The sequence below is a fragment of the Macaca fascicularis genome, chromosome 12 (assembly GCF_037993035.2).
Source record: "Macaca fascicularis isolate 582-1 chromosome 12, T2T-MFA8v1.1".
Lineage (NCBI taxonomy): Eukaryota > Metazoa > Chordata > Mammalia > Primates > Cercopithecidae > Macaca > Macaca fascicularis.
This window is the reverse complement of record NC_088386.1, coordinates 12,050,012-12,065,320: the sequence shown is the minus strand read 5'-3', so window position 1 is coordinate 12,065,320 and position 15,309 is coordinate 12,050,012. Positions and strand designations below refer to the sequence as shown.

At 48.5% G+C, this 15,309-nt stretch overlaps 1 protein-coding gene across 4 annotated transcripts in view; it reads left to right on the top strand.

The window, feature by feature from the left end:
• Positions 1-297: 297 nt before the first annotated feature.
• The window catches only part of PTPN4 (protein tyrosine phosphatase non-receptor type 4), a 293,063-nt gene continuing 278,051 nt past the window's right edge, over positions 298-15,309 (top strand). For all 4 annotated transcript variants that reach the window (XM_074008833.1, XM_074008831.1, XM_074008832.1 and 1 more), the window contains exons 1-2: positions 298-723; positions 808-933. In XM_074008833.1, the coding sequence (XP_073864934.1) occupies positions 684-723; positions 808-933 (166 nt within the window). In that variant the 5' untranslated portion in view covers positions 298-683. The remainder of the gene's footprint in view (positions 724-807; positions 934-15,309) is intronic.

Below are 15,309 nucleotides of genomic sequence, written 5' to 3'. Positions count from 1 at the left end.
TGGGCCTCTGGGGTTTCTCACCTGAACTCTCCAAGCCTGTGGCCTGTGGAGAGGCCCCATCCACTGAGTCATGTAAAATGGCAGATGGTGACAAATAATTATGGGCAAAGCTGCCCATCACACTCATTGAACAGGGGCCATGCCAAATGTCCCTTCATACTACTACTGATAACCTGTAGTCCCACCGTATGATGACATGTTATTTAGCAGTTAAAAACCCTGGCGTCCAGGGATATTTAATGACATGGGATACTGCTCACATATAATGTGGATGTTTTTCTCCATTCGTTCTTGCAGAATCTTGCTCTGCCCTGCCCCGCACCCCAGGAGGTTGGCCCCATGCTCTGCATTACCCCGACTCCCTTCCCCTCTGGCTCCAAGCTGGATTCAGCCAACGGGAGACACCAGCAGAAGATGGAAGGCTGGGAGGAGAGGCTGGGATCTGTCTCCTCCACTCCCTGCCTGTCTCGGGGCCTCCAGGACTGCAGCTTCCACTGGGCAGCCTCCCCTTGGACTCTGTGACCACCATTTTTTGCCACTACCCCCTTGATCCTAAGGGTGGTAACAGCTTCCTGCTATTGCCAACTGCTGGGTGCCTCAACATCCTTTGTTGGTTTCCTTAAACTTGTCCGCATCTCTGTAAATCATCCTTTACTAAATAGCCCTTCATCTGAAGCGTCAGTATGAATGCCGTTCCTGCCAGGACTTTGACCAGTGCACATGGTAAGTGAAAAGAGAAAAATACAGAACTTTGTATTTTATAAAAGGCAGATACTTTATCTGTGTTCTTTCACTAAACCCTCACAGCAATGCAGTGGAATGCAGCTGAAAGGAGTGTTGACACCAGATTCAAATTTAGAAAGCATTTGAAAGCATGGTCTAATAATGTCTCCATGGAAGAGGAAGAACGTGCTGACAAAGGAAGTGACGAAGGTACTCTAGACATTTATTCCGTTTAGAAGCTTCCATAAGTTACTACCAGATGGTATTTTTTAATGCATAATATTTTCACTCTTAAGAATGTGCTTCTGGGCTGGGTGTGGTGTCTCATGCCTGTCATCCCAGCACTTTGGGAGGCTGAAGTGGGTGGACCACGAAGTCAGGAGATTGAGACCATCCTGGCCAACATGGTGAAACCCCATCTCTACTAAAAATACAAAAATTAGCTGGGCATGGTGGCGCATGGCTGTAATCCCAGCTACTCGGGAGGCTGAGGCAGGAGAATCGCTTGAACCTGGGAGGCGGAGGTTGCTGTGAGCCAAGATTGTGCTATTGCACTCCAGACTCCGTCTCAAAAAAAAAAAAGAATGTGCTTCTGATAAAGGAGAAGGGAAGGGAAGGAGGAGGAGGAAGGTGGCTTGATAAAGTAGGACACATTTTCATCATTGTGCAAACATAAGAAAATAAAGTAGGCCACATGAGCTCAGATGACCTGGTTTTTCCCTAAGCCAAAAACCCAGCTTAGAATGGGAAGAGCTGACTTAATTTCTCAGAATCTCAACTCTACCACTATGTGACCTCAGTGTTTTAAATCTGTAAAATGGTTATATTAATCGATGCCTTATGGGTCATTGTGATGACTGATAGAGTCAACATATGGAAAGCATCTGGTTCCATGCCCAGGTCCTGTGGGAACTCAGTAAAATTTGAATTCCCCTTCCTATCCCTTCAGCCACATCTGGAAAGGAAAGTTGCGGCTCTGGCTAAAACTGAAATAGGAGTGTGAGACAAAAGCCTCATTTGGTGACCTAGTGCCTGACACGTATTAGGGGCCCTTTTTAAGCAGCTGACAAATCAATGAATGAACAAATGAATGTTCTGCCCAGATCTCCCCTCCCCTGGCCAGGTCCCAGGCTGACTTTTCAAAGCCTTCTTGCACCAAAGCATCTTTATTCTCTATTCCATTGCTGTGTATGAGGTTTCCACGAACCTAGTGGCTTATTCCAGCACACCTTTATTATCTTACAGTTCCTGGGCACAGCCTTGCTGGGTCCTCTGCTCAGGGACTCATAAGGCAGCAATCAAAGGATCAGCTAGGCTGCATTCTCTTCTGGAGGCTGGACTGGGGCTGGTCTCAGAGCCTGGGCACACGCTGTTGACTAGCCTCAAAGTCTCCCAAGTCTCACAGACTCATTCAGGTTGTTGGCAGAATTTATCACCATATGGTTGTAGGACTGAAGTCCCTATTTTCTTGCTAGCTGTCAGCAGGAGCCCCTCTCAGCTTCTAAAGGTTGTCCATAGTTCCTTGTTATGTGGCATTCTCACAACATGGCAGCTTACATCCACAAAGTCAGCACATACAAGTTTCTCTCTCCCTTCAGCCCATTCAGATCCGTGTGTCTTTGTGTGTGTGTGTGTGTGTGTGTGTGTGTGTATAAAACCCCCTTTGCCATATAATGTAACTTAATAAAAGGAGTGACAGTCCATCACATTGGCCAGGCTATATTCTGTCGATGAGAAGCAAGTCCCAGTTTCCTCCCATACTCAAGAAGAGATGGTGGGGGTTATACAGGGTGTGGCTCATTGGGGGCCATTTTAGGTTGTGTCCACTACACCTATCCCCTTAGAGTCCTGTTGGGTGATGAACAAACTTATGTATTTTCCTTCCATGTAATCTACTTGCATTTTTACCATGACATTCAGGAAATAATTCCTTAACCCCTGGTAATTGTGACAATGCCAGGAATTCTGGCTATATGTGTGTGTGTGTATGTGTGTGTGTGTATATATATACACATACACTTTGGGAGTATATATATATATATATACTTTTTTTAATTTTTAAGGCAGAGTCTCACTCTGTCACCCAGGCTGGAGTGCAGTGGTGCGATCTCGCTCACTGCAACCTCCACCTCCCAGGTTCAAGCAATTCTCCTGCCTCAGCCTCCCAAGTAGCTGGAATTACAGTCGCTCACCACCATGCCCAGCTACTTTTTGTGTTTTTTTAGTAGAGACGGGGTTTTGCCATGTTGGCCAGGCTGGTCTTAAACTCCTGGCCTCAGGTGATCCACCCACCTCAGCCTCCCAAAGTGCTGGGATTACAGGCGTGAGCCCCAGCACCCGGCTGAATTCTGGCAATATTTGTTGCTGGCTTCCTGTGGGGAAATGGAAGAGGTGGCCTCACCACTAGGAGTCTTCATGCTTTTCAGATTCACTGCTCAGATGGCCACTCACTTGTTCATGTCTGTTCACCCATTTGTCAGCATATATTTCCTTGGCTGAGTGGCTAGCACTGTGCCATAGAGGTAATGCTGCTAGTCTCTTCCTTGGTAACCAACTTTACTTCTTTTGTGTTACTTCCTTGAAAAACCAGCTTCCTTTTTTTTCTTTTGTTGAGTAAAAAACATATTTTTTGGTTTAAGTCAAGTATGTGTTCACCCGCAAATACTACAAAACCCAAGAAACAGTGGGTTAAATAAGTAAGAGATGTATTTTAATTACCTTACCAGAGGTCCAGGGTTAGGCACTCCAGGACTGGTGAAGCTGCTCAAAAACGTCATCATCGTCCCAGCCTTCTTCTCCCAGCATCTAACATTAGCCCTCATAGTCACAAGGCTGCTGCTGCATCACCAGGCATCGCACCCATGTTTCACACAGGAAGACGTGGGAGAGGAAAGAGACTTGCCTTTCTATTTCATTTATTTATTTATTTATTTTATTTTATTTTTGAGAAGGAGTCTCGCATTGTCGCCCAGGCTGGAGTACAGTGGCGTGATCTCGGCTCACTGCAACCTCTGCGTCCCGGGTTCAAGCGATTCTCCTGCCTCAGCCTCCCGAGTAGCTGGGACTATAGGCACCCACCACAATGCCCAGCTAATTGTTTGTATTTTTAGTAGAGACAGGGTTTCACCATGTGAGCCAGGATGCTTTCGAACTCTTGACCTCGTGATTTGCCCGCCTCGGCCTCCCAAAGTGTTGGGATTACAGGTGTGAGCCACTGCGCCCGGCCTGAGACTTGCGTTTTTATTCTGGAAGGCTCACCCATCCCAAGGTCTTCCATCTACATCTCATTGGTCAGAACTTGATCACATGGTCATCAGTAACTCCAAGAGCACTGGGAAAGCAAATTTGTTTAGCTGGGCACATTATCAGCCTGAACAAAATCAAGGTTCTGGTGGCAGGAAGACAAGGAAATGGATTTGGGTTAGGTCACCACTGGGACCACTGTGGAGAATTAGGCCAAATCTCCATGGTTCCTCAAAGCCGAAGGTTCTGCAGTGACAGCAGTGGATTCTTTCTGGGTCCTTGTCAGCAGGCGAAGCTGACACAGAAACATTCTTGGTTTCTTTGCCAGAAAGGTGTTAACCGAGCTTCCAGCAGCTGCTGTAAAATGGAAATAATGGCTCTTCTGCCCCGAGGGCCCTGCTGTCCAGAGCTCTCTGGAAGGTGGCAAGAAGCCTCCACCGCAAGCCTGATAGGATGAGATGCTAATGTGCAAACTATGCTTCCGGGTAGAGATCAGACAAACAAACAAAAATGCACAGAGAGAACAGTGCGCAGGTCCTGGACCTGTCAGGCTTCACATCTGTGCCACTCACCCCTCCCCTCTTCCGCTCCGTGTTGCATGGAGCCGCCCCTGATGACTCCATTTTGGTTGGAGATGGGGCTTGGCCAACAGGGAGCACTAGCAAGAGACAGGGAGGTGGGAGGATGGGACACGCCAAGGTTTTCCCTCTCTTTCTACCTCGGGTAGTGTCCCTGCTGCAGCTGTGGTTCCGCCGTGGCTCTAGCACCTCTCCCAAAAGGCCTGCTGTGCTTTCTGCTTTGCCCCTGTGCTACAGCCCCCTGCTCTCCATCGACAGCACTTTCCTGGCCTTGCCCCCAGCTCAGGGTTGTCACATCTGATACTAATCTCAGGGTTGTGTGTTTGGCTGCTCAGTCTCCCACCCACTGTGTAACCAGTACTCTGCCTCAAAGTCCTTCTGTTTTCACGACTCCAGTGGTCTTTGTCTCCTGGTTAGATCCTGACTCATACAAACCATACAAGAAACACCCAAACACCCATCTCTTAGCTTTAACAATGATTACCATTCTGCCACATTTGTTTCATCTATTTTTATTTTTGTGGAAAAAAAAATCTCAGGCATCATAATGTTGCTAAATGATTTCAGCATGTATCTCTGAAAAATAAGGACATTTTCTTACATAACAGGCATATTTAGTTGTTCACACCCGTGTTCACAAATTAACACACCTAACAACATGAGCAAAACTTCCTTATGGCCATCGAATACGCAATCCATATTCAAATTCCCCCAATTGTTCCAGAGATGTCTATTTTACAGTTGGTTTGTTCAAATCAAGATTTAAACAAGGTTCACACATTGTATTTGGTAGATATGTTTCCTGAGCGTCTTTTAATCTTAAGCAGTCCTCCCCACTAGACAATCACACGCAGACACACACACACACACACACACACAGTCGCACTGGCACACCCTGCTCATGCCCACTTCTCACAGCACCCTTTGTAAAAACTATCCTGTCAATTTTGGTCCACAGCCCTTCACCCTGTCCTCTCTTCTCTGTACCCCTAGAGACTCCAAGTCACTGAGCCCCAGCTTGGTACTGACTCTTTTATTTTTTCCTACATTTCTTTGTTTTGTTTGCCTCATAGTAGGTAAAGTCACACAGAGGCAAGAACTAAGTCTCATAATGACCTTAACAGCAAAGAAAACTTAAAGGTTACCTATTCTGAGACTTGATTTTTCTTTTTTATTGTTTTACAATTTGCATAAATAATACATCACTACTCATGGATAAAAAAAACTGAGGCCCAGGGAAGCTAAGTAATCTGTCTAAGAATGCATAGCAAGTTGGCATCAGAACAGGCATCCACTTTGGGTGGATTTTCCACTGTACTATGCACGTCTCTTTCCATTTTTCTGTGGCACCCACCACTGTGTTATGAAATGCAGACAAGGGTCCTCACTAAGTGCCTGTTGCCTGACAGATTATGGCTCTGAGGTCAGTGCAGTCGTGGCCATTTAGAGATGGTTACTGAAAGTTAATAATTGGTGATTCCTGCCTAAAAATCCCACCACATACTACAATCCCTTTGAATTTTCAAGAAATATTTGATCCATTAAGGATATCAGAAGCCTTTGGTAAGCCAGATATGGTGGCTCATTCCTGTAATCCCAACACTTTGGGAGGCCAAGATGGAAGGAGCCCAGGAGTCCAAGACCAGCCTGGGAAACATAGTGAGACCCTATATCTATAAAAAATAAAATGAAATAAAAATATCAGGCCAGGCACAGTGGCTCATGCCTCTAATCCCAGCACTTTGGGAGTCCGAGACAGACGGATCACAAAGTCAGGAGATCCAGACCATCCTAGCTAACACGGTGAAACCCCATCTCTACTAAAATACAAAAAACTTAGCCGGGCGTGGTGGGGGGGCGCCTGTAGTCCCAGCTACTCGGGAAGCTGAGGCAGGAGAATGGCGTGAACCCAGGAGGCAGAGCTGGCAGTGAGCTGAGATCACACCACTGCACTCCAGCCTAGGTGACTGAGCGAGACTCCCTCTCAAAAAAAAAAAAAAAAAAAAAAAAAAAATTAAAAAGGAGTATTTGGTGATGGTTGATAGAGTGATAGAGTCATCCAGCTAATCTTGGGGAAAGCAGACCCAAAAGAAAGATGTCAAAATGCACGCACTTGTAAACCCATAGAGATGGAGAGCACATTGGTGGTCGCCAGGGGCTGAGGAAAGGGGAAACGGGGAGTAACTGATTAATCGGTGCAGAGTTTTCTTTGCGGGTGATTAAAATGTTTTGGAACTAGATAGAAGTGGTGATTGCGAAACATTGTGAAGACGCTAAATGCCACTGGATTTTCACTTTAAGATGATTAATTTTATGTGATGTGGATTTCACCCCAATAAAAATAAATACATTACACTTAACTGGTTAGAATGTCCCAACTCAACTCTGTTAGACCCAACCACACCGCAGCCTTGCCATCTCCTCAGACTGTGTAAGCAGAAGATGAGATTCCAGGGGGAAATTCCCTGGAGTTTATAGGAGCAGTGTATTGGGCAGTATTTTGGCTCTCCCCTCCTCAGTCAAGGGAGGCACTGCAAGAGAATTGCGCTTCCAGATCGTGGATGCCTGTAAGAAGCACATTCAGGCATCCACAGGGCAGGATGGAGGAGTCTGCAGTGGAGCAGCTCACATGCCCAAGCCCTACTCACGAGTTTTGTGGGGCAGCAGGTTTCCTGGCGTGTCTACCAGCACTGCCCCCAAGAGCCCACCGCAGACAGAGGGACTCCAGCTGTCAGAGGGAGAGGCTGAGGGAGGGACCCAAAGTAATTCCCCTTGGGAAATGGCACTTGGACACCTGCCATCTTGAGAACAGCAGTAGAGAACCCACAAAACCCGCAAAGAAGAGGCTACAATCAAATGCCCCATGAAGCAAAAAGATTATCTTACCCATCGCACTCCCTCCTCTTCCCCAAGTCCCCAAGAAGGGGAAGAGACAGGGACCAAAAGAGGGAGGAGAGGGATGAAGACCGACCATCCCACCCTCACGACGGGTGCCTGACTTGAGGCAGGCTGGTCTGGAGGAAGCGCAGGCAGTGGATATGACATCAGATTCAAGATTTGAGGCTTTGAAAAGGAAGTGGACTGGATCGTAGAGGTTTTTTAATACCTAAAAACAACCAAAAAGCTATGGAATTATGAAAAGAAGATTTGGTATAAATCTCTAAAAAGATCTGGAGAAAAAATAGAATCGTTTCATGTTTGTGCCCCATGGAGTTCAAAGAGTTAAGTAAGTTGTTTAATCTCTATTTTGTCATCTGTAAAATGAGGATAATAATGCCTTCTTGCTGGGTATTGGGAATTTCAGTGCAGTGATATTCACAAAGCCCCTGGCACATAGGCAGTCAATAAAACGAAAAATAGAGCTTCCGCCTTCAGAAAGCGGAAAATGCTTCCGGGCAGAAACACACAAGTCCTGGGGGGTGACACTCCCAAACAAAGGCTCAGTTTTTCACATCATCTGGGGCTTGAAATACTGATAGGCTTCTCCCCTCTGAGGCTGTCTTCGTTCCCTAACTAACAGCCACCTTTATCATTGCTCAAGAAGACCAAGTATGACTCAAGCCGCGCTGAACACAGCAAGACCTGGGACACCCAAGGAAGCTCGACAAGGCGCTGGGGAATAGCAAACTGAGGACTCTTGGCAGTTACCTGATAACTCCATGGAACAAAGGAGTCCAGGCCTTTCCAGAAGTCAGCAGAAGAGGCTCCCTGAGATGAGGGTCCTGGGGTGGGGAAGGAGCAAGGTATGCCAGATGACCTGGAACACAAATACCCTGTTACCCTGGCACCCACTGGCAGCTGTCACTGGATACCTGATGGGAGAGTTTCTCCCAAAAGTTATGGGCTGGCATCCCCGGCAGCAGAATTTCCATGTACGTGGTCCTGAGGACGGAGACAGGTCCAGAGCCTGGGGGTTGAGAACAAGAAGAAGGTGGAGCAGCCGTGCTGCAGGGCGGCAAAGAGACCTGGATTTGTCTGAGGCGTTGCCATTGAGGCACCCCTTGATGCCACTTCCTAGATATGTGATGTGGCTCGGGGCTGGTCTTTGGGCCTGTTTCTTTATCTGTAAAATGGAGATAGCACCTCAGTTTGATAGGTAGATTGTTGCTCTCAATTCTTTACTCTCTCCTGCCACTTGGTTCTATGGTGCCCCACAGCAGCAGAGTATATTTCACCCCCTGGACACTGGGGCTTGGTGATTGTGATGGGTTGACTTGTGTCCTCTCTAATTCATATGTTGAAGCCTGAACCCCCAGTAGCTCAAAATGGGGCTGTATTTGCAGGTAAGAACTTTAAGGATGATTAAGTAAAAATGAGGCCATTTGGCTGGACCCTAATCCAATGTGACTGGTGTCCTTATAAGAGGAAATTTGGGTACACGGAGACACCAGGGATGCATGGGCTCAGAGAAAAGGCCACATGAAGACACGGCAAGAAGGCGGCATCCACAAGCCAAGAAGAAGGGCCTCAGGAGAAACCAACCCTGCCAACACCTTGACCTTCCACTTCCAACCTCCACAACTGTGAGAAAGAAATGTCTATTGCTTAAGCCACCCAGTACGTGGTATTTGTTAGGACAGCCTGACACTGAAAGTTGGTCTGCTTTTTATTACCAGCATGCATGCACCAGCAATTCTAAACAATGCCTGTGACAAAATGTTCCTTCCTGCAGCCTAGACTGCTCCTACCACTCCCACCCTTAGAACCTCACTAATTGGCATGACTCTTGTTAAGACTGTAATAAAAAGATTATTATTGGTATCAGCAAGAAAGCAAGGGTTAGCTTATTGAGCAGAGGGTAAATCTCATAAGGATATGTACAGCAAGTCAGCATTTACATAGTCTAAGAACACACAAAACACTGCTATATATTATTTAGGTACGTATACACATAAAGCATGAAGACTTGCCTAGAAATATTAGACACCAAACTTATGATAATGGTTTTCCTTTTCTTGAGACCGAGTTTCACTCTTGTTGCCAGGCTGGAGTGCGATGGCACGATCTCGGCTCACCGCAACCTCCGGCTCCTGGGTTCAAGTGATTCTCCTGCCTCAGCATCCTGAGTAGCTGGGATTACAGGCATGCACCACCATGCCCGACTAATTTCGTATTTTTAGTAGAGACAGGGTTTCTCCATGTTGGTCAGGCTGGCCTTGAACTCCCGACCTCAGGTGATCTGCCTGCCTCAGCCTCTCAAAGTGCTGGGATTATAGGTGTGAGCCACCGCGCCCAGCCTGATAATGGTTTTCATTGGTGGGGAGAGCTGGAGGGTAAAAAGAGGTCCATAGATAATAAAGGTGATTTGTCATTTATTAGGCCATTGTGTTGTTCATTGTATTCACTGTATCATAAATATTCATTACATTATTCCCCATGAGTTTTTATATTATTTAAATATTTCATTTAAATATTTAAATGATGGCTCAAACTTTGGAAGCCCAAGGCAGGAGGATCACTCAAGGCCAGGAGTTCCAGACTAGCCTGGGCAGCATAGAGAGACCCCATCTCTTAAAACAAAATTAGCCAAGTGGGATGGCTGGCACTTGTAGTCCCAGCTACTTGAAAGGCAGAGGTAAGAGGATCACTTGAGCCCAGGAGCTTGAATCTGCAGTGAGCCGTGTTTGAGCCCCTGCACTCCAGCCTGGGTGACAGAGTGAGGCCATGACTCCAAAAAGTAAAACAAAACATAACTGTGCATCAGTCAAGGAGCCTGCTCTACCCTCCATACCAGGGCAGACCTACCACCAGGCTCCATCTCCATTTTCTATGGACTGTCTTCCCTCCTGGCCTAGAGCCATGACCTGGCCTGCTTCAGGGAACAAGAGGTAGTTCAGGATGACTGAGCCCAGAAGTGGTAGGGGACAAGACCAGGGATGTGGCTGAACAGGTGAGTGGTGGCCAAGGCACAGACGGTCTTGTGTGCCATGTTGGAGAACTTGGGCTGTGTATGAAGTCATTGGGACAGATCAGTGTCTTGGTGACAGGGAGACAGGGTGGCACTGGAGGCGTACAAGAGACAGTGAGGTGGGGTCTGCAACAAAGGGAGGGATGTGCAAAGGGAGTTGGTCAAGAGAAATGGGGACAGATCTAGCCCCATGGCTGGTCTGCTGTAGGATGGCAGCCAGTTCCAGCTGGAGGTGGAGTTTTCCTGGGTAAAAATGGAAGCAGCCAGCAATTGCTATTTATAAAAATAACTACAAAGGCTTGACAGCCCAGAGAGAATGCTGAAAAAGTAAATTGAGGGCTGTTGGGAAAATGCTCAGTGTTTCTCATCTTCAAAGCATTTCCGAGACATGAGCTCATGAATCCTTTCTCCATGGCCCTGAGAAAAATACAGAAAAAGAAGGTGGCAGGGGTGGGACAAAGCATGGGTGACTTCCCCAAAGCAGCAGAATCTGGCTGCTGGAGATGTTATCATGGGATGCCCCTCAAATGACCACTCCTTCGATCTGCCCCTACTCTGTTCCTCAGACTCAGCCTGGTTAGGGGCTTGGCTATGAAACAGCAAAGGGTGAGGCAGGCGGAGTTGGCAGGCCATGACAGCAACTGTGCTGGGGGTCACTGCCAGCCCCAGGGGGCTGCTTAGATCCTAGTGATGAAGGCAAGAAAATGGCCAGGGGGCAGCCTGGGCTACTGGTCAGGGGTCACACTGACCCCACATCCCTGACTGAGGCACATGGGACTTAATGGTGAAATTGGTACAGACAACAGCTGCAATGCAAGCTTGGGCAAGGAAGAGGGTTTGAACCCAGACAAGGCAATAGGGAGGGAATGAAGGGCAGAGAGCAGACAGGAAGTGTGTGCCACCTTGTCACCTGGAATAAGAGCTACCTGCTACAAGTGCCAGGCGCTTGAGCTCCCATTGTTGTGACCCCCAAAAGCCCAAAGCATGGAGGGGCTCTTATCACTCTTTCACAGAGAAAGAAACTGGGAAGGCCAGGTGTGGTGGCTCACACCTGTAATCCCAACACTTTGGGAGGCCAAGGCAGGAGGATCACTTGAGGCCAAGTGTTTAAGACCAGTCTGGGCAACAAAGTGAGACCCTACATCTACAAAAAATAAAAAATAAAAATTAGGCCTGCGTGGGGGCTCGCACGTGTCATCTTAGCGCCTCTGGAGGGTTAGACCGGCGTGGGGGCTCGCACGTGTCGTCTTAGCGCCTCTGGAGGGTTAGACCGGCGTGGGGGCTCGCACGTGTCGTCTTAGCGCCTCTGGAGGGTTAGACCGGCGTGGGGGCTCGCGCGTGTCGTCTTAGCGCCTCTGGAGGGTTAGACCGGCGTGGGGGCTCGCGCGTGTCGTCTTAGCGCCTCTGGAGGGTTAGACCGGCGTGGGGGCATGCACATGTTGTCTTAGCGCCTCTGGAGGATTAGACCGGCGTGGGGGCTTGCATGTGTCGTCTTAGCACCTCTGGAGGGTTAGACCGGCGTGGGGCCACGCACATGTCATCTTAGCACCTCTGGAGGGTTAGACCGGCATAGGGGCTCGCACGTGTCATCTTAGCGCCTCTGGAGGGTTAGACCGGCATGGGGGCACGCACATGTCGTCTTAGCACCTCTGGAGGGGTAGACCGGCGTGGGGGCTCGTACATGTCATCTTAGCACCTCTGGAGGGTTAGACCAGCGTGAGGGCTTCCACATGTCATCTTAGTGCCTCTGGAGGGGTGGACCGGCGTGGGGCTTGCACATGTCGTCTTAGCGCCTCTGGAGGGTGAGGTAGGAGAATTGCTTGCCCAAGAGGTCAAGGCTGCAATAAGCTATGATCTCACCACTGCACTCCAGCCTGAGCAGCAGAGCAAGACCCTGTCTCAAAGAGAGAGAGAAAAAGAGAGAGAGAGAGAGAGAGAGACAGAGACAGACGAACGAGTTCTTTTAAGGAGAGCATCTCGCACAGCAGGAGTAATGGGATTTGCATTCATCTCCTCACCCCCACTCATTCTTCAAGTTTTGACTCAAGATCCCCTCCCCTGGAAGCCTTCCCAGGCTGCCCTCAGAGGGAAAGAGCAGTTTGCTTTTCTGTGCCCAGCAGCGCAGAGTTGGCCCTGTGAGAGAACCATGGTGCTGAGCTGTAAGGGCTCATTGCTTCACTCCCACTGCACAGTGCCCTGAGAAGGACCGGTGGAACCTTGGCTTCCCTTGCTGTTGCCCCAGTCCTGGCAGGAACCAGCTTCCTCTGCTTTCTTGTCGTTTCAGCTCCCCAGGACCTGGTGCACCCCATGTCTCCTGCAGGGTGACCGCTAGCTGGCAAAGCCTGTCCCTGTGTTGTAGGTCAGATTCTCCAGAGGGAGAAGCAGACGGGCCAGAAGCTGGGTCAGGTAGGCAACCCTGTGGCAGAGGGGAGGGTGGCCCAACCCACAAGTGCAGTGACCCATGGGCCCAGAACAAAGACACACTTTACCCACACCCAGGCATGTGACAGAGTGGACTGGGCATCTAAGTCCACCGGGGGAAACAGCAGGAAACAGAACAGATGGTTGGGCTTACATTCCGGTGGGGAGTTGGACAACACACGAGCAGATCCATAAAGTGATCTCTGAGAGTGATCTGTGCCGCCAAAAAAGGAAGACAGGGTCCTGCGACAGGGCTGACTGTGAAGCCTCCTTAGCCAGGCTGGACAGGGATGCTCTCCCAGGAGCCTGCACTGGAGACTAGTGTGTCCCACCAGACTTTCACGCGGCCTGCGAGTGCTCAGCAATGGTGACAACAGGGTCTCTACTCCATGAAAAACCATCCACAGACCCGAAAGCACTGCTTTCATTTCATGGTTCTGCACATTTTCTCCAGCCTCTGTGGTGAAAGATTATTTCATTGCCTTCAACAGAAGGCGTATTTGTGTGTGTACATATGCTTGAGAGAAATTTACTGAAAAGATGTGGGTACGAGACCAGCTGGCTGCACTTGCCACGCCAGGATCCTCTCTCAGCAATATGCCCAAGAGCTCGTGTTTGCAATGCTCGAGTCCCAGCCAGGGGAGACACGGGTGTAAGGGACCCACAGGGGAACATTTGTGTTGACTCGGAGCTCCGCATGCCCCTTCAAAGGAGGGGAGAACCTTGGAGGGAGGAAGGGACTGAAGACTTTCCAGGGAAATTTAAGAGTCTCAGGCAATTAGTCAGATCCAGAGTATAGATTCCATATTCAGAAGCAGAAGAGGGAAATGCAGTTTTTTGGGGATCTCTCTCTTCTAGTCTCCTTCTGAAAAGCGCTTTTCTAAGACCTCAATTCCTATACCTCCTCAATGGGTATGATTCCTACCACTTTTTCATAAGTATAGTTTCCTTCAAAGTTTAAAATTTTTGTAGATCTTCAAGTATGTAAGGCGTAGTAGTGCTAAACAGAGGTGGAAGTAGTGAAGGGAGTTTTGAACATAAAAACATAAATCGCAAGGTGATGAACATGTTTAGTTCTTCCTTCACCTCTCTCCCCCCACCGTTTTCTCTTCTTTTTTTTTTTTTTTTTTTTTTTGAGACGGAGTCTCGCTCTGTCACCCAGGCTGGAGTGCGGTGGCCGGATCTCAGCTCACTGCAAGCTCCACCTCCCGGGTTCACGCCATTCTCCTGCCTCAGCCTCCCGAGTAGCTGGGACTATAGGCGCCCGCCACCTCGCCCGGCTAGTTTTTTGTATTTTTTAGTAGAGACGGGGTTTCACCGTGTTAGCCAGGATGGTCTCGATCTCCTGACCTCGTGATCCGCCCGTCTCGGCCTCCCAAAGTGCTGGGATTACAGGCGTGAGCCACCGCGCCCGGCCCGTTTTCTCTTCTTTTTTCCATCAGTTTCTCTTTATGGTTAACATGAAAGAGCTTTAAATAAAACATGCCAAGGGAGAAGATAAGCTGGGACTCCAGATTCGGGAGAGATGGAAAAAGATAAGGTGCTGTAGGCAAAAAAGTGGCCCTCTCGAAAGATGTCCCCACTTTAATGCCCAGAATCTGTGAGTATGTTAGTTTACATTGCAAAGGGGAATTAAGGTTGAAGATGGGATTAATCAGCAGACCTTCAAATAAGGAGATCACGCAGGGTCCTTGCAAGCTGGAGAGGGAGGCAGAAGAGGAGGCCAGGGAATGCTATGAGGCAGGTGCCTCCAGAAGCTGGAATACACAGGGAGACAAATTTTCACCTCAGAGCCTCGAGGAAATACTTTGATTTTAGCCCAGCAAGACCCAGGTGGGACTCCTAACCACAGAACTGTCAGATGATACATTCATCTTGTTTAAGTCACCAAGGTTATGGTAGTTTGTTATGTCTGCAGTAGAAAACTAATATGTACGGATAGAGAGGAAAGGATTGAAAACAAGACAGAGAAGGCCTAAAGCAGTGAGCTGGAGCAAAAGGCCATTCTGGAGGCAGAAAGACTCAGGACAAGTTGGATCTGATTCTTCATGGGGCACCCTGGGCCTCGGGGTGGGGTAGAGGCAAAAGACATCTCCCCTTGCTGGCCATTCTAGCATTCAGGACCAGCTACATAATTTGGGGAGCCCAGTACAAAATGAAAATGCAGGGCCCCTTGTGTAAAGTTATTAAATGGGAGGATCACTTGAACCTGGGAGGCGGAGGTTACAGTGAGCCAAGATTGCACCACTGCACTGCAGCCTGGGCAACAGAGTATGACTCCGTCTCAAAAAAAAAAAAAAAAAAAAAAAAGAGAAGGAAAAGAAAAAGAAAGTCTCAGACAATGACAGGGCTGTTGTGAGTGTGGGGCCCCATAAGCCTGCACTGGTTGCACCCCCAGGAAGCTGGCCCTGCCCATAGTTATGAGTGTAGATGTGG